The 21,669-nt window shown below is 41.6% G+C and overlaps 4 protein-coding genes and 2 long non-coding RNA genes across 9 annotated transcripts; 1 reads left to right on the forward strand and 5 right to left on the reverse strand.

Annotated features, from left to right (window-relative positions):
- Positions 1 to 2,686: 2,686 nt before the first annotated feature.
- On the reverse strand, positions 2,687 to 8,217 carry LOC135342303 (eukaryotic translation initiation factor 2-alpha kinase-like). 2 transcript variants are annotated; one of them, XM_064539009.1, is made up of 14 exons: positions 7,797 to 8,217; positions 7,619 to 7,738; positions 7,418 to 7,536; positions 5,309 to 5,414; positions 4,846 to 4,997; positions 4,748 to 4,782; positions 4,533 to 4,655; positions 4,232 to 4,402; positions 4,055 to 4,150; positions 3,757 to 3,961; positions 3,545 to 3,689; positions 3,231 to 3,427; positions 2,877 to 3,075; positions 2,687 to 2,838 (listed from the first exon to the last, which is right to left on the reverse strand). In XM_064539009.1, exons 1-14 carry the CDS (start codon positions 8,212 to 8,214, stop codon positions 2,834 to 2,836), a joined length of 2,091 nt encoding a protein of 696 aa, XP_064395079.1. In that variant the 5' UTR covers positions 8,215 to 8,217; the 3' UTR covers positions 2,687 to 2,833. The 2 variants fall into 2 exon arrangements, with proteins under 2 accessions (XP_064395079.1, XP_064395080.1); XM_064539010.1 differs by lacking the exon at positions 7,797 to 8,217 and having other exon boundaries at positions 7,418 to 7,516.
- A 385-nt stretch (positions 8,218 to 8,602) lies between these two features.
- LOC135342304 (uncharacterized) lies at positions 8,603 to 15,117 on the reverse strand. 2 transcript variants are annotated; one of them, XM_064539012.1, is made up of 17 exons: positions 14,701 to 15,117; positions 14,105 to 14,331; positions 13,940 to 14,050; positions 13,448 to 13,656; positions 12,353 to 13,361; positions 11,780 to 12,220; positions 11,588 to 11,675; positions 11,028 to 11,468; positions 10,897 to 10,937; positions 10,800 to 10,837; positions 10,565 to 10,684; positions 10,311 to 10,466; positions 9,983 to 10,135; positions 9,691 to 9,922; positions 9,490 to 9,634; positions 9,200 to 9,390; positions 8,603 to 8,982 (listed from the first exon to the last, which is right to left on the reverse strand). In XM_064539012.1, the coding sequence occupies exons 1-17, from the start codon at positions 15,044 to 15,046 to the stop codon at positions 8,779 to 8,781; spliced, it is 4,152 nt and encodes a 1,383-aa protein (XP_064395082.1). In that variant the 5' UTR covers positions 15,047 to 15,117; the 3' UTR covers positions 8,603 to 8,778. The 2 variants fall into 2 exon arrangements, with proteins under 2 accessions (XP_064395082.1, XP_064395081.1); XM_064539011.1 differs by having other exon boundaries at positions 10,565 to 10,687.
- A 161-nt stretch (positions 15,118 to 15,278) lies between these two features.
- Positions 15,279 to 16,861, reverse strand: LOC135342309 (uncharacterized). Its single transcript, XR_010396821.1, has 3 exons — positions 16,518 to 16,861; positions 16,349 to 16,443; positions 15,279 to 15,593 (listed from the first exon to the last, which is right to left on the reverse strand). It is a non-coding gene; the product is annotated as an uncharacterized LOC135342309 (long non-coding RNA).
- A 130-nt stretch (positions 16,862 to 16,991) lies between these two features.
- Positions 16,992 to 19,152, reverse strand: LOC135342311 (uncharacterized). Its single transcript, XR_010396822.1, has 3 exons — positions 18,860 to 19,152; positions 17,331 to 17,443; positions 16,992 to 17,248 (listed from the first exon to the last, which is right to left on the reverse strand). It is a non-coding gene; the product is annotated as an uncharacterized LOC135342311 (long non-coding RNA).
- LOC135342310 (uncharacterized) lies at positions 17,547 to 18,802 on the forward strand. Its single transcript, XM_064539013.1, has one exon. It carries the CDS (start codon positions 17,627 to 17,629, stop codon positions 18,689 to 18,691), a length of 1,065 nt encoding a protein of 354 aa, XP_064395083.1. The 5' UTR covers positions 17,547 to 17,626; the 3' UTR covers positions 18,692 to 18,802.
- A 1,080-nt stretch (positions 19,153 to 20,232) lies between the features above and the next one.
- LOC135343185 (uncharacterized) lies at positions 20,233 to 21,609 on the reverse strand. Of its 2 annotated transcripts, none has more exons than XM_064540170.1 (3): positions 21,197 to 21,609; positions 20,818 to 21,147; positions 20,233 to 20,767 (listed from the first exon to the last, which is right to left on the reverse strand). In XM_064540170.1, exons 1-3 carry the CDS (start codon positions 21,537 to 21,539, stop codon positions 20,469 to 20,471), a joined length of 972 nt encoding a protein of 323 aa, XP_064396240.1. In that variant the 5' UTR covers positions 21,540 to 21,609; the 3' UTR covers positions 20,233 to 20,468. The 2 variants fall into 2 exon arrangements, with proteins under 2 accessions (XP_064396240.1, XP_064396241.1); XM_064540171.1 differs by having other exon boundaries at positions 20,234 to 20,767; positions 21,200 to 21,609.
- Positions 21,610 to 21,669: the final 60 nt, after the last annotated feature.

Below are 21,669 nucleotides of genomic sequence, written 5' to 3' on the forward strand. Positions count from 1 at the left end.
TAGAAGTGGCTCATCAGACAACACAATTGACATGTTACATGTGTGTCAGTAAAAGCAAGAGTTTATAAGTTAATGGTACTTACATGGTCCACATTCAAGTTCATCGTAAGAAAAGAACCTTCCTTGCAGATGTGCAGCCATTAACTTCTGGTGGCGTTTAGCAACGGAATATGGCACATTCTTAAAGTTTCCAATTCTACCAGCTTTCTTGAAGTAATTATTTTTTGCCTCCATTCTCATACACCAAGCAGTTTGGAGAGGGCCCATCCTGTAATTGTAATAATAGACATGATCATAAATAAAAGTCTAGACCAGTTTAGCAATTAAAATTAACGTACATGTTAATTTGAAATTGAAATTCTAAAATTTCAACTGTTTTATGAAAGCTTAGAAGGAATAGCATGCTCAAATCTCATATTTGGAACAGGCCTTCTCATTTTAAAATACAAAGATCTAGATCAACGATACACCACTGTTTCGCATGTATTTTTTTTATTAACATCGATGTATAAAATCATAGCTCTGTGAACTGGGCAGGGAACTCCAGATGGCTGCGCAGAGCTGTGAGCACCTGTGAGGATGTGTGGGTGGTGGGGGTGTGAGTGGTGGATGGGGGTGTGTGTGTGTGGGTGTAGGTGGTTTTAGGTTTTAGTGTAATAAACGTACATTGTAGCATGGAAAGGAATACAGAATGAAGGAATTTTCGTGTGAACTACCCTTAATATTCGTATAGCTGACCTATTTGCACATCGGTAATTTTTCTAGTGATGCTCTCTACAATACGGAAATTTCAATCATACGTTGCTGGTTTTGATACCCAAAAAGCAATCATGTACTTTGTATCTTTTCTAAGTCTTGAAAAAATAGAAGAACTCAAATAAGATGACCCCAAGAGCAAACATGTCCGACTCCTTGTCTCCTCTCCCCTCCATTGCCTGCTCTGGACTCTGGTACAGGAACGCCTCCCCCGTCCCCTCCGTCCCGAGACCTGTACAAGGGTTGGAATTGTTCACTTACAATCTTTCTTCCTTAGCCTCAATCCACTGGACAGGTACTAAAGGTTGCATGCCTTATTGTAATCACAACGATAAAAAACTATAAAAGTTAATGGCTGTTAATAAAAAAAATACATGCGAAACAGTGGTGTATCGTTGATCTAGATCTTTGTATTTTAAAATGAGAAGGCCTGTTCCAAATATGAGATTTGAGCATGCTATTCCTTCTAAGCTTTCATAAAACAGTTGAAATTGGACCATCATAAATCTAAAAACGGCCTACTCTAATACTCTAAAAATGTTGGGCAGAGACGACCACATAATTGTTTCGTCCACCGAAATATTATTAGAACAGCTACGCACCAATTATTAGCTCTATATACTAACCTTAATTTCCTGTTGCATCACCATTAATTTTCATTAGTTGCCAGACCAAAGCCTCACTCACCATCACGAGAGAAAAACACATTTGACGGGTTCAGGTCACGATGTACGAAGCCCTCCGCATGAATGTACATCAGTGCTTCCAGGATCTGTGTGCAGTACATTGATTTGTCAAATTTCATTTCATACAGCAAAAGTAGACGAATGAAGTGAAAGTTTTGTCAATGTACCGTATAGCGGGTATATTTCGAGGGTATAAATTTTCGCGGAAATGCCTTTAGAAACGTTTTCGGATTAAATTTTCGTGGAATAGCGCCTTTTTGCAGCGTGCATGCATGCGATACTAAGTTTGCGGTACATGCCTAATCCACGAAAACCACAAACATTTTATACCCTTGAAATATACACGCTATATACGGTATATCACACACACATAGACATGTAGATCTATATCTAGCTGTACACAAACTCACCTTGTGGAGGTGGCGTGGGCGTCCAGATGAGTATCATCTGACACTATAGGATAGAGCCATTGTTACATACACACCTCGATTATGTCTTGTCTCTGTGGCCATCTTTCAATTCTCGATCAGAGTTTTGTAGTAGAAATCAGGGATTGCAAACGCAGTTAACGAAGTGTCTAAGTGAACTTAAATCGCTCAAAGAGAATGGATGTTTAGTACCTGCACCTAGGCAACCAAAAAGTGCCCCATTACCACCACTTGCTCCTAATAGAACTAGAGGTGGTGGAACACGCTTAGTAACCAGGAAAATGGCGTTAGTTGGAGAACAACAATACTCCGATGTTGAAAAGGATGCTTTAACTCGAGTGGATCACATTGAGAAAGAGAGACTGTTTGAGTTGACTATCTCTACAACAACGATTGGACTTGTGCAATGACAAAGTTGTAAATGCTGAAACAGAACTGCGTAATCTGAGACAACACATCTCTAATAAAGACAAGACAAAGACCACCTCCTCTGTAGGGGAGCTTGAAGAGAGACTGGAAATTACAAAGGACAAGAATGAAGTTCTCAAAGAGACGTTGGAGGCTACCAGACAAGAGAAGCTAGCAGACATTAAACTACTCCAGGAGCTTATTAGAGAAACTAAATCTATGTTTGTGGACAGTGTTAGGCAATTATGTGCTACAGACATTTCCTAACGTTTGTTATTATGAGGTCATTCTAATGTTGGTTTTTTATTTTTATCATGACTGCCAAGCTAAAGCTACTAATAGCTTATTATAATAATCATGATGAACATTTTGGCATTAGCTGCATGCATCAATCCAGGAACAGGGAACTCGGGTAATGATCGACCATGATTGTTGTTAAAAACGATGCCAAAAATTCAAGGCTATGATAATCATTGTGTTATAAAGACTGGATATAGAATGTGCATAAAAAAATATTAACAGACATAGATCGAGTTATTATAGTGCACACCAGTGTCAGAACACGAGGTTTGTATAAATTATAACGTATATATACACTACAATACAGGAACCAAAGCTCTCTGCTTCTTGTTCACTTTCTTTGAGAGATTCCGAAGAGAACTATTCTTAGTTAACTCATTAGCAGTTGGTCTCTCGGCAGGGTTTGTTTCCAGCAAGAGCTTCACAATTCTCGTCACATTGAGAAAGTTATCCTCAAATTTGGAAGGGAATTTTAGCTTGCGCAAAGCTGACAGCACCTGTACAGTCGTGTGTGTGTGTGTGAGAGTGGGTGTATGTAGCGAATACAGTTGTGTTAAGGGGTATCACTGGTATGTATATTTAAAGGGGGGGGGTATACGCAAGGTCTGACAATAAAACAATGCTATACAACTACACAACAAACTGGTAGTACCTGGTTTCTGGCCTCCATGGTAATATAATAGTGGAGCTCAAACAAGATGATGCCCAGAGCAAACATGTCTGACTTCTCATCACACTTTTCTCCTTTGACTTGCTCTGGACTCATGTACAGAAAGGTTCCAGCCTGCATACTGCCTTTAGAGTGGCTATCTGCTGAACCGTGGTTGATAGTGTCTACACCTGTGGGGGCTGAATACCAAATATAGGCAGTACTCTTCAAAGGGTTGGCATGTACATGCGTGAAAGTGGCTATATAATTGTTAAATCTTTATACTGATTATAATTATGGCCCGTTGTTTTACGAACCTCCATTTGGCATGGCCACTGTTCTCACTAAACCAAAATCTCCAATTTTTAAACCGTCCTCAGTACGAGAGAAAAAAACATTCGATGGCTTTAGGTCTCGATGTACAAAGCCCTTCTTATGAATGCACACTAGTGCTTCCAGGATCTGTTATAATTATATAGTACAATTCTTTCAAGTTACACAAAAGCAGAATGTAAGTATCGATCCTAACCTGTTTGAAAAAGCTCAGAACTTGGCTCTTAGTTCGGCTCTCTTCCTCACAAGTTTCATGGAGCCAGGTGTGCAATGTGCCCCTTTTACAGAGCTCTGTCTGAATAAACAAGCAGGTTGGAGGATCAAGTGGAAGCGTTGGTTGGAGCGTAGCAACTTTTAATATCTTGAACTGAGAGGAGCCAGATGGAGGGTCGGCACCGTCACTGTGAAATGGAATTAGAACACCAATTAAGGACGAGCGTGTGATGTACATAAATTATATACTTCCAACAATTATATTGTGGTCTTTAAATTACCGACTTGAGACTACTGAGTCAGCAGTGTGAGAGCTCGCCTCATGGTCAGCAGAAACAACACGTGTGTTGGTGGAAGTTGTGGGTAATGTATCTGTTCTGAAGAATAGGTGGAATGATACACAAACATCTGTTATAGCATCTTTGAGCACAAACTACTTAATCAGGAATATAACGTACTTGTACTCCATTGACGATGAATCACTACTCTTCAGCTTAGACCACACCTTTTTCTCTCTCCACCCATCTGGAGCTTTTTCCATCCACGAATTGAAGTAGCGTACAATATGGGAGTGGTTCAGCTGAGCTAAGGTGGTAACTTCTCCCAACACCTTTTTTTGCTGCTTAGGGCTGTAAAAGGAGGCAAAAGTTACGAAGAGCATGTGCACATTGAAATTTTGATTCTGTATTGAACTTGAAAAATATTGTTTGTGTTAAAAGCACCACTATGCACAAGCTACAGCATTGATGAGTCGCTCACTTATCTGAGAGCCTGATTATCTTCAGTGCATAATCTGCCTGGTCCACCTTGTGTTTCACATGAAACACCACACCAAAACCTCCTTCGCCAATCTGCTTTGCATCATCAACATATTCGTCCAATCTATTGGTAGAATAATAAGTAACAAATGAAAAATCTGTCTTGCCCAGCCTGTTGCAATGCAATACTATCGATAGAAACTAGTGATTGCTCACCTGCTAGCAGCCTTTGCTCCAATACTACTGCTAGTCTAAAGAGGGTATTTACACACACTAGTCAAAACACATGCAGCCAAACATACAATGTAGTTTACCTGTTTATTCAATGAGGGTAGAATTGAATCATCTGTACGTGTAAAAATGCGGAAAGTACCTATTCTCTTTGCCGATTCTCTTTCCTGCTGTCTTCTGACAAACTCACGAAGATGGGGTGGTGTGGTAATCCTCTCTAAAGTTGTATCATTGACTGTAAAACAGAGTATATAGAGTATAATCATTGCGTCTAACCAAAGGCTTACCGTATAGCGTGAAATTTTCGTGGGGTGCAAAATGTTGCGTTTTTCGAGGGCAGAGCAGTTAACGTGAAAATTAAATCCAGGATAAACTCCAACGGACCGGTATTTCATATGCAAAGCTATTGGTGGGTGTGGTTTTCTGGCAATAAAACGCGAATATTAGAACCCACGAACATTTCTGCTGAGGGCTCTGGAGCCAAATAGCGAAAATTTGTACCCGCGAAACTTTCCCGCTATACGGTATCATAATTATTATACTTACCAAATATATCTCCGAAACCAGGCACTAGCATCGTGGAGGAGTCCTCTGCCACAACCATAGATTGAATAGGAACCATAGGAAGGCGATTGGGAATGACCAGGCCTCCCTGTGTAAATGGTTGAAACACTCCGCGTTATGATTTCGCGCTCGCGATTATTTTTGTTTTGACCGTACTCTGATTGTATTTCAACTGTTTCTAGCTTTCCTATGCACTAGCGATCACTCAGAGGCTGGGAGGTTACTCTAGAAAAGTAAGTTTACACCACTGACAAGCTCTAACTTGTCTAAGTCCGCTGTCTTTACTCTGTTTTTAGTTTTTGTTGAGTATAGCTTGAATTACTCCATGTCAACTTTTCTCTTTCCCTGCTGCGAAGCCTAAACAGCAAAAGACATTGCTTGACTTGGTTATTATGTATCTAAGTGCTATATAGAATGGTTTCATGCCATGGATAAGCTTTACTGTTCATAAACGTTTGCAGTATAGTCCTTCAAACTGCTTTAGTATACTTTTAGACACACCACGGGCCTTGACCTCTCACGACTTCATAGTAAGGGCTATTCCTTCTTTTATAGCATTTATTTGTTTAGTGATAGTGGTTGCGTTGCTTAGTCGACCTTTTAGAGCCATATTCTCTTTACTTTTTAGAATATTCAACATTAAAAGTGATCAATTTCACCATTTCTATGTACAGCACATTGTATGGCAGCCAAGACAGGTAATGAGCATGCTGATTATAAAATAATCCTTTGTAGTTTTAGCCACGCCCTATAACGCGGAGTGTTTCACGCACAAATTTTCGTTTCTAATCCATGCCTCAACACATTCAGAATATGTTCCATTCTGAGATGATAGTGAGTTGGTGGTACCTGAGTCGCTGGTACTTGAGTCGCTTATTTTATGTTGTCTAGCAGCCGTATGAGGAGAGTTCACTTGGTTTTGTGGGATTCTAGCTTTTTCCTATGCAAAAGGTAATAGTTGAGACATGCAATGCAGCAGGTAATGGAACAAAATGTGTACATCAAATCAATACAAATACTTAAAATCTACATAATAGTCAGACACTGTTTTGGAGGTGTGTATGGCAGCCCAAAGGCACTGCAAAACAGTGCGCATGCGGAAACCTTGCCCTCGAGGCTTGACTACAATACAACAACTTGACAACGGGATACTAGGTAAGTTGCAGGTATACTAAGTCCCATAGTATACCTGCTCTGAGGCATTTTTCCCATGTACTTCCCATGTAGATCTTATCAACTAGTGTAAAAGATCTCACGCACATGGATAGGCCCTGGCAAATTATGCTCTTTTTCTGCCTATGCTTTTGAGCACTGCCCCAAATTCAGCCTATTATGCTTGTCAGAAGAACCCATTATGCTGGCATAATTGGGGCATATTAGGTGAATTTGATCAGTTTTGTGCAAATCCAATTATGGTCCTCTGCCACTGCTGAACATGTTTAAACCTACGTCTAGAAGCTATGTTGAATCTTCAGTTTTGTTACAAACGTTACAACAAGAGATAATTTTTGGTTACTATAAGTACTGCTGAAAATATTTTATTGACGTCATGGAAAATGCTAACTTTTAGCTGGTTGGAGCTTACCAGCTCTACAGCATATTGATAGAAGCGCTTTTTAACAAGGAATCCAATGATATATGAAACTTTGAAGTATGACAAATTTATGACAACTTTATGAAGGTCAAACTCAACACAAATAGACTTTAAATTAATGGCTGCAAGTCAGCAGAGCCTTGCAGCTCTCTTCTCACTCTTGCAGATACCAATAGCTAGCGTTCTAGTGCAGAGCTAACTATTAAGTAGAGAAGCAACACTCGGTGAACAAGTTTTGCTACGGACTCTTCTGAAAAGGCTGCAATGGCATTCCAAGTAAGCAAAACTAGGCATAACTCGAAAACGAAGCTTTATTTTGCAAATCCACAAATAGCAAGCCAAGAAAACATGACTAGAAGCCTATAGAAACTATTACTTGCACTTCATTGATCCTTGAGCGCGTGCGCGCGCACACACACACACACACACACACACAAACACACTACCGTATACCTTGCTTGCGCATGCGCACCGAGGCATAATTTGCCAGGGCCTACCTGTGAATGATCGTGTAGATCATTGTATTGGACAGGGGAGGTGAACATCACTTCAGAATCAGAATCAGAATCAGAATCAGAATCTGACACGTGCGTATTCTGTTTTGGTTCAGACAACACTTTATAAAGGGAAAAAATAATTGGTTAAACAAAAAATGAAGTGTTATAACAGATAAGATATAGTTACACTCATGCTGTCACCTTCAGTTTCCTCTTGCTCCGCCTCTATGTAAGCATACGTACAATTGTCTCCTTGATAAAACACTGGGGGTAACCTGTTTGGCAGTGGTACTGGTCTGATTGGTGTTCGCATCCAGATTTCTACATGTACATTACCACTCTCGAGATGTTGTGAGACAATCAAATATAAGAAACTCACTTTCACTCTTGCCGTCATCTTCTGATTCTGCTAACTGAGCATTCCAAGCGTTCAGCTCGGCCTTACTGTGAGCATATGTACAGTGGTTCCCACGAGAACACGACTTACAACAGATAAACTTCTTCCCCGGGGGTATCTTCTTCGGCAGTGGTCTAATTCTTTCCAGCATCCCATCACTGATTGCTACATGTACATGCTCTAACATGGTGGGTGTGTGGGTCTGTGAGCACTTTGTGGTGAGGAGATTGATGTTCTTGGGGTTGGCTTCAAGACAAACTTTACAGACAAAACCATAGAAAGGTTCTAATCTCCTAGCCTCGCTCCTAGCCATCTTGTACTGGCCACAGAGAGATCTACCACTGCACTTGCACTCAAACAAGGCCCAGTGCGGCATGTGCGGCCTGGAATCTAGTCTCATGAATCAGCCGCCGTTTTTTTTCCAAAAGAACGGCGGCTGATTCATGAGACTACCTGGAATCTAGGCTAATCAAACACACGCGGCTAGACATTACGTACAGTACAGAGGTCTAGGACAAACCTGATCTATCCACTTGACGATCATTGCCAAGTAGTCTACACTTTCATGAACATTTTCATGATTTTTCTACTATAAGCTTTCATAGCTGACGTCAGTAAATCATCCATTACAGCATAGATACACTAGTATCTATGATTACAGTATCTAGCTCCTGGTATCATCTATGGCACTTTGAAGAAACCACTGCACCACAAACACGCTGGAAATCGAGACTACACTTGAACGCACCTGTACATGTACGTATAATTATAGTACCAACAAGACAAGATGAGAGTTTTGGAACAGAGAAATCAGAGATTGCAAACACAGCTAGTGCACAAAAGAATATTACTATAAAAAAAAGATAAATATAATTGTAATGTTAGCACACACCAGTACCTGAAAAACTACAGGGAGAGAGAGAGAGAGGGGGGGGGGAGTGGAGGGTATGACAGTGAACAATAACTACAACCTAGGAATGTAGTCATCTATGGACACTTCTATCAAAAGGTTCTGAAAAAACTCGTTCTCAGCTAAATTGTGACATGTTGGTCTCTCAGCAGGATCTGTTGCAAGTAATAACTTCACAACTTTCGTCACATTCGGAAAGATATCCTCAAAATTAGAAGGGAATTCCAGATTGCGCAAAGCTGATAGCACCTGTACAGTCTGTACAGTAGTGTGTGTGTGTGTGTGTGTGTGTGTGTGTGTGTGTGTGGGTGTGTGTGTGTGTGTGGGTGTGTGTGTGTGTGTGTGTGTGTGTGTGTCATGTGTGGGTACATATGCATGCAGTGGGGATGAGTGTGAGAGTTTAGTTAAGGGGTGTGTATAGTGGGGGAGTTTCACAAAACGTCTGACTAAGGATGGAGATCGATGACAGCTGTACCTGGTTTCTGGTCTCCATGATATAGTGAAGTTCAAACAAGATGATGCCCAGAGCAAACACATCTGACTTCTCATCATACTTTTCTCCTTTACGCTGTTCTGGGCTCATGTACAGAAGAGTTCCAGCCTGCATACTGCCTTTAGAGTAGCTATCTGCCGAGTCGTGTTTGGTAGTGTCTACACCTGTGGGGGCTGAATACCAAATAGAAGTTCAAAGGGTTAGGGTTAGGGTACATCATAAAGTGTATTGACTTGTGCTCTAGGTATTAAAAATGTGGTTGATTTACGAACCTCCAAGTGGCATGGCCACCGTTCTTGCCAGACCAAAATCTCCAATTTTTAAACGCCCCTCACCACGAGAAAAAAAAATGTTAGACGGCTTTAGGTCTCGATGTACAAAGCTCTCCCCATGAATGTACACCAGTGCTTCCAGGATCTGTACAGCAACGACATTATAATAAGAAAACTACTACTACATGTAAGTACCCTAACCTGTTTGAAGAAGCTCATAACTTGACTCTTAGCTCGGCTCTTCTCCTCACAGTTCTTGCCGAGCCAGGTGTGTAATGTGTCCCTCTGACATAGCTCTGTCTGAATAAACAGGCAAATTGGAGGATCAAGTGGAGGGGCAGGTTCGATCTTAGCAGTTTCTAACGTAGCAGCAGATTCTATTTCTAATATCTCGAACTGAGGGCGGCCAGATTGAGAGTCGACACTACTATCACTGTGAAATTATTATTATTAACATACATTTTTTTAAACAATTGTACGTAGTGTAAATTACCGAAACGAGACTACTGAGGTCAGTCCAAAAGCACCTTGCGAGAAGTCAGCGGAGACAACATGTGTGCTGGTGGAGGTATTTGTTGTATGAGGAGAGCTGGAAGTTGTGGATGTAGACCCCCTTGCAGTCGTTACTGGGATCAGTGCTGTTGGCCTGAAGAAGAGGTGGTACATATAATAAACTGTAATACTGTATGACTTCGCAAAAATAAAATTGCTATACTTGTACGTGTATGGCATCACGATCTTTGCTAGAACGCAAACATTTTCTACTAATAATATAGTTACATGCAGGCAGACATCTTAGAGCATAACTATGAGATACTCACAATGAATCAGTACTCTTTAGCATAGACCAGAACTCCGTCTCTGCCCATTCATACGGAGCTCTCTCTTTCCATGAATTGTAGTAACGTACGATGTTGGGGTGGCTCAGCTTAGCCAGGGTGGTAGCTTCTTTCACCACCTTGTCTTGCTTCTTAGGGCTGTAAGGTAGCAAGAACGGGTCAAAAGACATCCATAGACACATTCAATTCTATGCTGTAATTTTTGGCTACAATAACTATTTGTTTACTTCACTCACATTTCAGAGAGCTTGATTATCTTCAGTGCATAATCCATCTCGTCCACCTTGTGTTTCACATGAAACACCACACCAAAGCCTCCCTTGCCAATCCGATCTTTTCTCTCATATTCATTCCATCTACTGGTAGAAGACTGATATACATAATTATCACTACGCAACACAACTAAAAAAATTTGATGCCAAGTTAACTCAGTCAGCTGTAATACTAATTATAAACTCTACGCTTGCTCACCTGCTAGCAGACATTGCTCTAGTACCACTGACGACACTCTAAAGAGGATATTTATACATTAAATACAGCCAATAGTTCAGTGACATAGTGTGTTCACCTGTGTACTTAATGAAGATGGAGAATGTTGAATAACATCACCTGCATGAAACAATAATCTCACTTACAAGACAGCACACATGACTACAAGGATTTTCCAATTGTTGATTAAATTGTGTTAGAGGAGCTCACCTTGTGGAGGAGGTGGCTGCAGTGGAAAGTCACTTTCATTGTTCATACCATCAGCATCGTTACTTGTACCATCGGGGACAGCTTCATCGTCAAGTGTATCGTCAAGTTCATCCTCAAGTGCATCCTCAAGCAGCAACCGAATAACTTTCTCTTTCCTTTTGGTCACGTTCAAAGATAAGGGGATAATGAAAGTATCGTTCTCGAGGCATCTCTTGAGAAAGTTGCTCCAAACTTCCCCTTTCTTTCCGTATTTCTCAATCATAGTTTTCTCTGTCTTGAGTAGTAGGAAGGGGTTGCCAATAGCAACTACGAGCGATAGGGCTCGACTAACAGCTGTGTTAAAGATGTGAGGATCGCAGAAGCTTTTGGTGGGATTTCGAGATGAAGCATCAGAGTTGGTCTGCTCACAAGTGCTAAGGAACAGAGCTCGGAACTCCCTACCTGTAAGCATCAAAAAAGGAAGTAATTTGTGTACACTTGCACATAGACATAATTATGTATAGAGGCAACTCCAAGTAATCCAAAATTTGAGTTAAATAACAATATACTATCACAATCACCTTCCATGTCATACGTGGGTAGTCTCTGTACAGTCTTCAGTTTTCCAGACAATCTCTTCTTAGGAATCAACTGGTTGATCATCGTTAGCTACAGAGAATCAGTATATGCAAGCATCGAGACAGATGAAGACACTTCACACATTACATTAAATACACAGTCTATTTGAGGAGAGCATGCATGTATACACATACCTGTGATCTTGATGTACTCATGATACAGGTCTGAGACATGACCCTATCCTGAGCACCCCAGCTAGTAGTGGGCCAACTCTTAGCAATGGCAAACTTGTTGACCTCATCCAGCAGGATTTCTGCCTCGACCTTATTTACATTGTCGTCAACCTGTATTACAGGCTGGTCTACATCTTTGTTGGAGCACAAAAACACCAGGGGGTAGGGGTACAGGGGGTGTAAGGATGGGGGGTCAGGATTAATTACAATCAGGGGGGGCTTGTAAAACAAGGACGAGGGGAGCTCAAAGATGGCTGGGTGAGATCGATAGTTGGTTATAAGTGTGGAGATGTAGAATTCTTGTTGGAGACGCTTGTATGATGAGTGTAGTCGCTCTAGTAACGAAGTGGCAAGACCACCCGATGATGGGACCTCTCCAAACACAAGCATTGCTGGACCAATCTGTAAGAGGGAGAGCAGAATGGAGATATCAAAAATGCAGTACCTAAAAATCATTGAGTTTACAGAATTTAGCTCCAATAGGCACAGGTCTCAAGTTCACTACTCGTACTGCATGACACCCACCCACCATACCTGATGCTGATCTCCAGCGATCACAATCTTGGTTGTATCAGGATGAGCCAGAGAGAGGGGGGCAATAGCCTCAGGCTCCCGCATCTGGGCCCCCTCATCAATCAGAATATGAGTGAAGAATCGATCACCAAGATCTCTAACCAGCTCACGTACCATCATGCATGTTGACATCACAAGATAATTTTGTTGAACATCAAGAAATCTTTGAACTGTTTTGTAGTCTTCTGTACCGATACGTTTGAAGCCACGATCCCTCAAAATAATCACTTCAACATCATCCTCTTTGCCAGTCATAACATTTTGATAGTGGTCATAGAATTTATCCACCGACTCTCGCTGTTGAGTGCTCACTAGAATACGAGCAGGTTGGTGTTTGATGCGAGCTTCAGCAAAGAAGCAGCTGGCAGCCATTGCTAGAAGACGCGTCTTCCCAGAACCAGACGGCCCCACAATTATATTAGGTGGACCTCGGGGGGAGCAGGTTAGAATGGATTCTAATGCAGCAAGCTGATCAGGAGAACAGAGGCTATCAAAAGGCTTAAGAGGATCGATTCCAATATCAACTGGCTCTGGGATGAACGAATGAATTTTAGTAGGTACAATTTTCTGGATAATAGGTGCTGCTTTTGTTACACAAGACTTGAGATTTTGGAAATACGAATGCTTTAACATGAACTTCACGACAACGCTTATTCGTGTAAGATTCCTGCTTCCCGCTGCTGGAAACCCATGTTGTAATTTCTGCTCCTCTTGGGCTTCAAAGCCAATATACAGCTTCTCCTCAGCATGGCTGTAGTTGTCTCGAAGGATATCAGCTTTACAGATATTCACCTGGCCGAGGTTGAGGACATAAATCGAGCCTTGGCTGGCTTGTGTTGCATATGCAACTTGGTCTCCGCTGATGTTTTCCAGGTAGCCATAGCGACGATATTGATCATCGGGCGGTCGTCTCAGAGCTGGTGGTTTAGTCCCGTCCTGGTAGAGAAACAGATCATACTCTCCATTACATCTGTAGGAGTGGCCAAACAATGACAATGTGTATGACAATTATGTGTATGACAATTATGTATTAAAACGGAACACTTTTCAACTTACTTTTCTTTAAGCACTCTAATTTGCTCCTTTTCCTCCAGCTTGAGTAGTTCAGTGAACTTGCTCTTATAGTTATCCGCAGATAGGGGGGCGTGTACTACGTCTGAAATTCGAACACCCTGAGGCTCACTGGCTGGAGAATGTAGGTGAGGCTGGACATACTTGGGGTTGGGGGGTGACGACATTTGGGGCTTACTACCAGAATGAGCAACCTGTCGAAAAATTATGAGGAATGTACTAATACCAGTCCTGAGCAAACGAAAAAAACGAGCATACACCTAGGTACTCAGTGATGTGCCCAGAATTTTCAAGTGGTGGCTATAATTTTCCTATGTAGATAGGCCTGGCCAGGAGTAAATTTTTGTAGCGCTGGTTTTTTGGGTCAAAAAGTGGTTAGTATACACACACCACCGACCATGCAGTGTGGGCACATCCCTGCCATTATTATACATGCGTGCAGGATCCACTGTAATGGTCATGGGGGGTGGGACTCACAGGAGGGGGTCGAGGCGGTACTTGTTGAGGAAAACCAGTAGCAGGCCTGTTTTTGATATTGTGGGATGGAGACACACGTATTTGTCGCTGAGCTTCAACAGCTCTTTGTTGCTGAATTGGTTGATTGTGCGTTATAAATTGTGACTGATGCAAATATTATCGTACCTTAGGAGTTGATACTTTACGCTCTTGTTGATAGTCACCACCCACTGATTCAGAATGAGTTGAGCTTTCAGAATGCGACCGACTCTCACTCCTGGAACGTGGATAACCTCTCCCTTGAGACTGCTGCTGTGGGCTGACTTGGCGCCTGAAACGGGGGGGTGGTTTCTTTGGCCACGTGGCTTGTGCGGGCGATGAGCCGGAAACAGCAGAAGTTGGTGTGTTGACAACTACATATGAAAAGGGGTTATCAGCAGTACATGTACACCTGATAAAACTCAGGGTTTCATCCAATGGGAGGGGGGGGGGGGGGGCAGAGGTTAAGTGCTTAACTCAACTACAAACAGTTTAATTTTCCAATTATCTGCGACTACACATTTTTTGCGATTTTACTCTCATTCCCAAAAATAGCAGAAATTAATACCTGTGAAAATATATCACCTTATCAGCAAAATTAATAAGCAGAAATTCAATTTGCTTTTGGGAAGGATCGTGATGTCCTCCTACAAGGTCTTTGTGATTATATTTTGCCAAGCCGTTAGCACTCACAAAGTTCAATGCTCGCAAATAATACGTACATCTACATGTATATAACTCACTTCCAATCTTGCTGCCACTTAACTGGGCATTCCAAGCCTTCTGCTCTGCCTTGCCGTGTGCATACGTACACTTGTCCCCTCGATAACACGATCCGTCCGCATTCTTACATAAGACAAACCCTTTCCCTGGGGGTGACTTCTTTGGCAATGGTCTGATTTTTTCCAGCATATCCTCATCATTGACTGCTACATGAATTAGATCTTTTACCGTGGAGGATTTGTGAGATGGTGAGCACTGGCACTGTGTGTTCAGGAGTTTTGTGTTCTTGGGGTAGTCTTCAAAACAATCCTTACAGACCAAACCATAGAAAGGCAAAGGTGCTTGTTTTGATCTTCTACGAGCCATGATCGATCTAATGCCGCCTTTAGTTTTGTGGCTCTGCTGGCACAGCAGAAAGTATCCAGCTGCGCTGGCACTTAGAGTGGTAAGGGTATTCCCGATCAGACCCTCCCCCGCTCCTGGATCTAAACAAAAATGTGGGTGGAGCTGGTCATTATTGCATCTCGGTAAATTTCATCTGTAATTCAAGTTGGGTGAAAACACTACAGATCCCTTTACAAAGATTATGACATGGGGCTAAAATAAAAGGAGAACATCAACACAAAATACACAAACCAGTAGCAAAAAATAATTAATAGGTTGTTAAGTTTTTACACAGTCTTGTAGAATCACCAAAAATTACATAAATTAATGTAAAAGAAGCTGAAATATAATGTGAAAGCTGGGGAGAACACACGATCGATCATAGCTATACACACCAACATTTGAACAAAAACTACACTACATTGAAATGAAGAAGCAACACTGCATGTGCATGAACATGTGTTTAAGTGCATTTAAGATCTTCTATGGAATGAGTGTGACGACGCTGCAGTAGTAGTCAATTCTTAACCTGCATGACAAAAGTAAAATTAATGACCAAAGGGGTTATGCTGTGAATTGATGGCCAATAGTGAAACTATTTTTTGTCGGTTTTTTCAATACAGTCACTTAATTAACGTATACAGTAGACTCTCGCTATTCTGGCTCTCTGAAATGCGGCCACCTCGATATACCGGCCATTTGGTTTGGCACGGAATGCTAGCTATATGTTTTCTGCACAAAACTCGACCTGAAGTACGGCCACCTCGCTATTCCGTTTACCGGCCAGTGCTGTCTGTCCCAAACAAGGTTTTCAATGTAATTTTATACGTATATTACGGTCGCATATGACGTTTTGGGTGTGGTTTAGCAAATAAAATTGAATTACACTTAAATAGAGAACAGAATGATTCATTATCCTACATTATCCTCGAGACAAGAACCGCAAAAGTAGTCATTAGATTCGAGGTAATTTAAGCCACGGCTATTTCCTGAGCTGCAGCCACCTCGCTATTCCGGCCAAGCTGCAGGTCCCAAGGGTGACCGGATTAACGAGAGTCTACTGTATTAAACTACTGTATAGCGTGACTGTATATTTCGAGGGTATAAAACGGTTTTTGCTGATCATGCAAGCATGTACCGCAAACATTTTTTACTTAATATTGCATGCATGCACTGCAGAAAGGCTACTATTTCGCGAAAATTAAATCTGCAAAGACCTTTTCTAACAGTCATTCCCAAAAGTTTCCTACAAATAATTATATCCGTATATATGCACAACTGCACCTTCAAATATTGGTATGGAGGTTTGTACTGTGTTGTAGGAGAGTCATCCTTTGCAGGGAACTTCTGCTTTGGTTGAAACGAGGCTTTTAAGACCGCTGCACAGACATGGACAAAATATAGAGCAGCTGATCATACAAGAATTTGAATGGCCAAATAAAAGACAGCTTACTTCTAAATTTTCTGTCAATTTCATCCTCTGCTAACTGAGCGTTCCAAGCCTTCAGCTCCACCATGCTGTGAGCATTACATGCAATCGTCACCATAACGTACGGCAAATCCAGTCTTCTTCATTCCGATATACATGTAGACAAAACTTTATCCCTGGAGGTGGAAGCCTTTTTGGCAGTGGTCTGATTCGTTCCAGCATCCCGTTTTCATTGATAGACGCATGAACAAGCAATGTTTTGGAGAAACTGTGAGCTGATGAACACTTTTTGATCACGAGATCTTTGTTCCAGGGATTTAATATAAGACAAACCTCACAGACCAAACCATAGAAAGGCAGCTGTTTTGCATAGGCTATAAATTAGATTATGGTAACTGTTAGCATGTGACGTCATTTTAAATAACTCACTAATCTTCCAGTCGCCCTCAGGATCTACTAATTGAGCATTCCAGGCATCTTGCTCCGCTCTGCTGTGCAAGTGTCCCCATCAGGACAATACTTAGTCCTACCACCTTTCTTACATAGGTTAAACCATGTCCCTGGGGATAACCTTATCGGCAGTGGTCTGATTCGTTCCAGCACCCCCTTATCATTAACTGCCGCATGCACAAGCAATACTGTGTTGGATTTGTGAGACGATGAACATTTTGTGGTCAGGAGTTTGGTGTTCTTGTGGTCGGCTTTAAGACAATGCTCACAGACCAAACCATATAATCGTGCTTTCCTTGCAATGACTATAGGAAAACAAATAATGGCAATAATTATTCTAGCTCACTATATGCATCAGCACTGAAAAATGCTAATTTTAGAACTCACTTCCAGCCTCTGCTAACTGGGCATTCCAAGCCTTCAGCTCCACCCTGTTGTGAGCATACCTACAAGTATGCCCAAAAGAACAAAACCCATCTAGATACCTACATTGGATAAACCTTCTCCACAGTACTTTCGCTGCTTTCACACATGGTTTCGCTATAGTAAATGGACATATTTGGCTCGAACCACCCCAGGCATTGCTAACCTCCTTAATTAAGCCACTAGAAGAAACAATAAGGACAGTCTTTTTGCCAAAATTGACTGGACAGAATGCCTTTGGTGATCTGGAAAGACAGATAATGGCACTCCCAGCCCGCCATGGGGGACTTGGTATAGCAAACCCGTGTGAAACAAGCCCTGGTCAGTTCACGATGAGCATGTCAATCTCAGCACCACTAGTCAGCCTGATACTTGACCAATCCGATATATACGAACCTACAATGAAGCAAGAGCAAGCCAGACTGAGGAACAATGCCAAAAAATTCCGCCGACAGATGGAAGCCAGGACAGCAAGTGAGCTAAATGAAGAACTACCAAACAATTTGAAAAAAATGGTTGGAATATGCTCAGAGAAAGGTACCTCAAGCTGGATAACAGCGCTGCCTATTGCAGAGCATGGTTTCATGCTACACAAGGGAGCCTTCAGAGATGCTCTTTGCCTCAGGTACGGCTGGCGGCCTCAGAACCTACCCTCTCACTGTGTCTGTGGACTTCACTTCACAGTAGAGCATGCACTCAGCTGCTCTAGGGGAGGATTTCCAACAATAAGACATAATGAAATACGCAACATCACAGCAAATCTTATGAGCGAAGTATGTCCAGATGTGGGTATTGAACCAACCTTACAGCCTGTGACGGAAGAGCAGTTCCAACTTAGGACAACCAACCGCGAGGATGGGGCTCGCCTTGATGTTGTGGCCCAGAACTTCTGGAGCAACGATAGACAGAGTGCATTTTTTGATGTCAGGGTCTTCAACCCGTACGCACCTACCTATCGCCGCTCCACCATGGCCCAGAGCTACAGAAGAAACGAGATGGAGAAGAAGAGAGCTTATGAACAGCGTGTAAGAGAAGTCGAACATGGATCGTTTACGCCTTTGGTTTTCTCTGCTGCTGGAGGTATGGGTCCGGCTGCAGATATTGTCTACAAGAAACTAGCTTCAATGCTGGCAGAGAAACAGGACAAAACATACAGCACAACTCTGAATTGGATGAGGTGTAGGCTAAATTTCTCCCTCATAAGATCAGAGATTATGTGCATCAGAGGCTCTAGGAAGTCATTCACCACCACCACACCATGGAAGGCCTTAGACACTGGCACTATTGACCTAGCAACTCAAGAAGGCCGGGTGCTATCGGTCTGAAACATGTGTTTTCACCCAGGAACTTTATAAAATTATGTCACATGTTTTTGTTGTTTTTTCTTGGTTTGTTTTTTTGTTTTGTCTTTTGTCTTTTGTCTTCTCACTTGCAATAAGTATTATATTATCAGGAAAAAAAAAATAAAATAAAAAAAATAAAATAAAATAAACCTTCTCCCTGGAGGAAATATCTTTGGCAGTGGTCTGATTTGTTCCAGCATCTTTTTATCATAATTGATTGCAACACGTACCAGGTTTTCTACAGAGATTTCGTGATATGGATCCTGTGAGCACTTCGTGGTCAGGAGTTCGGTGTTCTTGGGGTTGGCTTCAAAACATTCTTTACAGACTAATAAACCATACAAAGGAATTCGTTTGGAAATTCTTTTAGCCATTACTGCTAGGAGTGCTAGCTCCTGAAATGGCCTTTCTTGTGGACTGTACTCCTATAGGACCAGCCCCTCCCTTTGTTTACTGCAAAACACTGCATGAAGCCCATTACGTAACTACTCTCTCTTGCGCATGCGCTGCACTAGCCACTTTTCTCTCTGACTGACCCGTAGATCACAACCATATAGATTATAGACTGACCATAGATAGTAAGGGAAGCTCATACTGTGAACTTTAATATCTATGATAATATCTATGGTCAAAACACATAGAAGGAATGTGCAGAAATGCCTGCAAGCAGGTTGGTATAATTTACCGACAGTTCTATGGCCACTCGTCACTATAATGTTTAAGACAACTCTACATCTCACTTTGTGAGATCAAAACTGAAATATGCTGCCCCTGTTTGGGATCCACACCAAAAAATAAATTCTCACAAAATAGAAAAAGTACGAAAGTTTGCCCAAGAAGATTGTACCTGAAACTATCATACCTTTACCAGGTAATAAATGGTAACTTTAAATTCCCTGATCCACCGCTGGAAAGAAGAGTATGCCCTCTCAATCTAAGAAGCACAAAAATATACAGTTTGAAAAACCAATTTGCAGGACAAATGCATATGCGAACTCTTTTTTCCCAAAAGCAATATCTATATGGAATGAACTACCACTGGAGCTGCAGGAAAGTACATCGATTTTGTCATTTAAGAAAAATGTACTCTGTCACTTGCATTAGTATAATATTAGTCTTTATCTTTAATTTGTACACGCTATTGTAAGTACTATATACAGGGCACACATTAGGTTAGCATAATATGCTACTAGTGTATCCATGCATTTTGCAGAACTATTAATAACTTATCATGTTTGCCATAAATACTGCAATTTGATTGGATATAGGAAATGTTCTATCCAACGTACTAGTTAGAAGATCATGTACTTTCATGTAGCAAAGATTAGGTAACTACAAACACACACCGATCATCCCCAGTTCTGATATTCACTCAGGGAGAGATACTAAAAGAAGGCCCCAATCTCATGCCAATGGTGTTGCCCGAGAAAGTTGACCTACAAAAGTACATGATATTAGATTAGTGACTTTGTGGACAGAGTTAAGCTGTGCTGTGCACGGTGCAACACATTTCAGTTTACAAGTCTCATTGAGTTCTTCGTAATAATATGGGCATCTGTCTTTTCATATTAACATAAGAATTAATCATAAATCGTATCACAAAAGAGAAATAAGTGAAGGCAGGATGATCTAGGAGAGAATGCACCAAGAATAATATATCATAGCTAGCTTCTTTCTACAGTACAGGAACCAAATGGTACTACTTATAAGCATCAGCAGGAGCTATCTGTTTAGTACAACGTGGGAATGTAATGTTTCTTTAGACTTTCTTCTCATTTTTTGGAAACATATCCAAGTAGAGAGCCATTAAATCATGAGTTGTTAGTGTATCGGCATTTGGATCACTTCCCCATAGAAATGGTGGGAACCACTTCTGGAGAACGGCTTGGTGTCTGAAAGGGCAAGCCTGTACGTGTCTTTTTGGTCGCCTTGTCTTTGTTCGCGTCACTTGTGCATATGAAACAGCAGTAGTGGGTGTCAATGTGGAGGGGGAGATGGGTCTAAAGGGAGGGATTTCATTTTGCGCAGAAACTTTTTTAAAACCGAATTTGAAGGCACCTGGATGGACGTACTATAAATATACTGATAGAACAGATAGAATGACTCACTTCTCCCCCCTTGCTTCATTAACTGAAAGTTCCAAGCCTCCTGCTCTGTCTTGCTGTGAGCAAGTGTACAATCAAATGCATCACAACCCCCAGCTCCATTCTTACATACGAGAAACTTGTTCCCTTTACATTGCCCACTCCTTGAAAATGGTCTGATCTCCTCCAGACTCATCAACCTTCCCTCATAATTGATTGCCACGTATATCAGCACTACTGTGGTGGATTTGTGGGACGGCGAGCACTTTGTGATCAGGAGATCAGTGTTGCAGGGATCGGCATAAAAGCAATCCTCACAGACCCAACCATAGAAAGGCAAGCACCTTGTATACACTAGAAAAATAGTGTGATAACAATATATTTGGATTAAGAGATAACTCACTACCTCTCTTCCAGTCAACCTCAGGCCGACGTAACTGAGTATTCCAAACCTTCTGCTCCAACCTGCTGTGAGCATAAGTACAACTGCCCCCTCGATTACATGACCCACGTGCATTCATACACATGGAAAACCTCTTCCCTGGGGATAATCTCTTAGGTAGTGGTCTGATTCGTTCCAGCATCCCCTCATCATTGACTGCTACATGTATGAGTAATACAATGGTGCATTTTTGAGACTGTGAGCACTTTGTAGTCAGGAGTTTGATGTTCTTGTAGTCGGCTTCAAAACAATCCTTACAGACCAAACCAAAGAAAAGAGGTATTCTTAAGTCGCTTCTATCCATCTACAATCAGAATGTATTAACGACTCCTTCAAAATTGTATGACCAGCCCCTCCCTCTATTTACCACAAACACTGTAGAAGCCCATTACGTAACTACTCTCCTGCGCATGCGCAATGCATGGGTTTTGTGA

Source organism: Halichondria panicea, chromosome 10 (genome assembly GCF_963675165.1).
Source record: "Halichondria panicea chromosome 10, odHalPani1.1, whole genome shotgun sequence".
NCBI classification, from domain to species: Eukaryota; Metazoa; Porifera; class Demospongiae; order Suberitida; family Halichondriidae; genus Halichondria; species Halichondria panicea.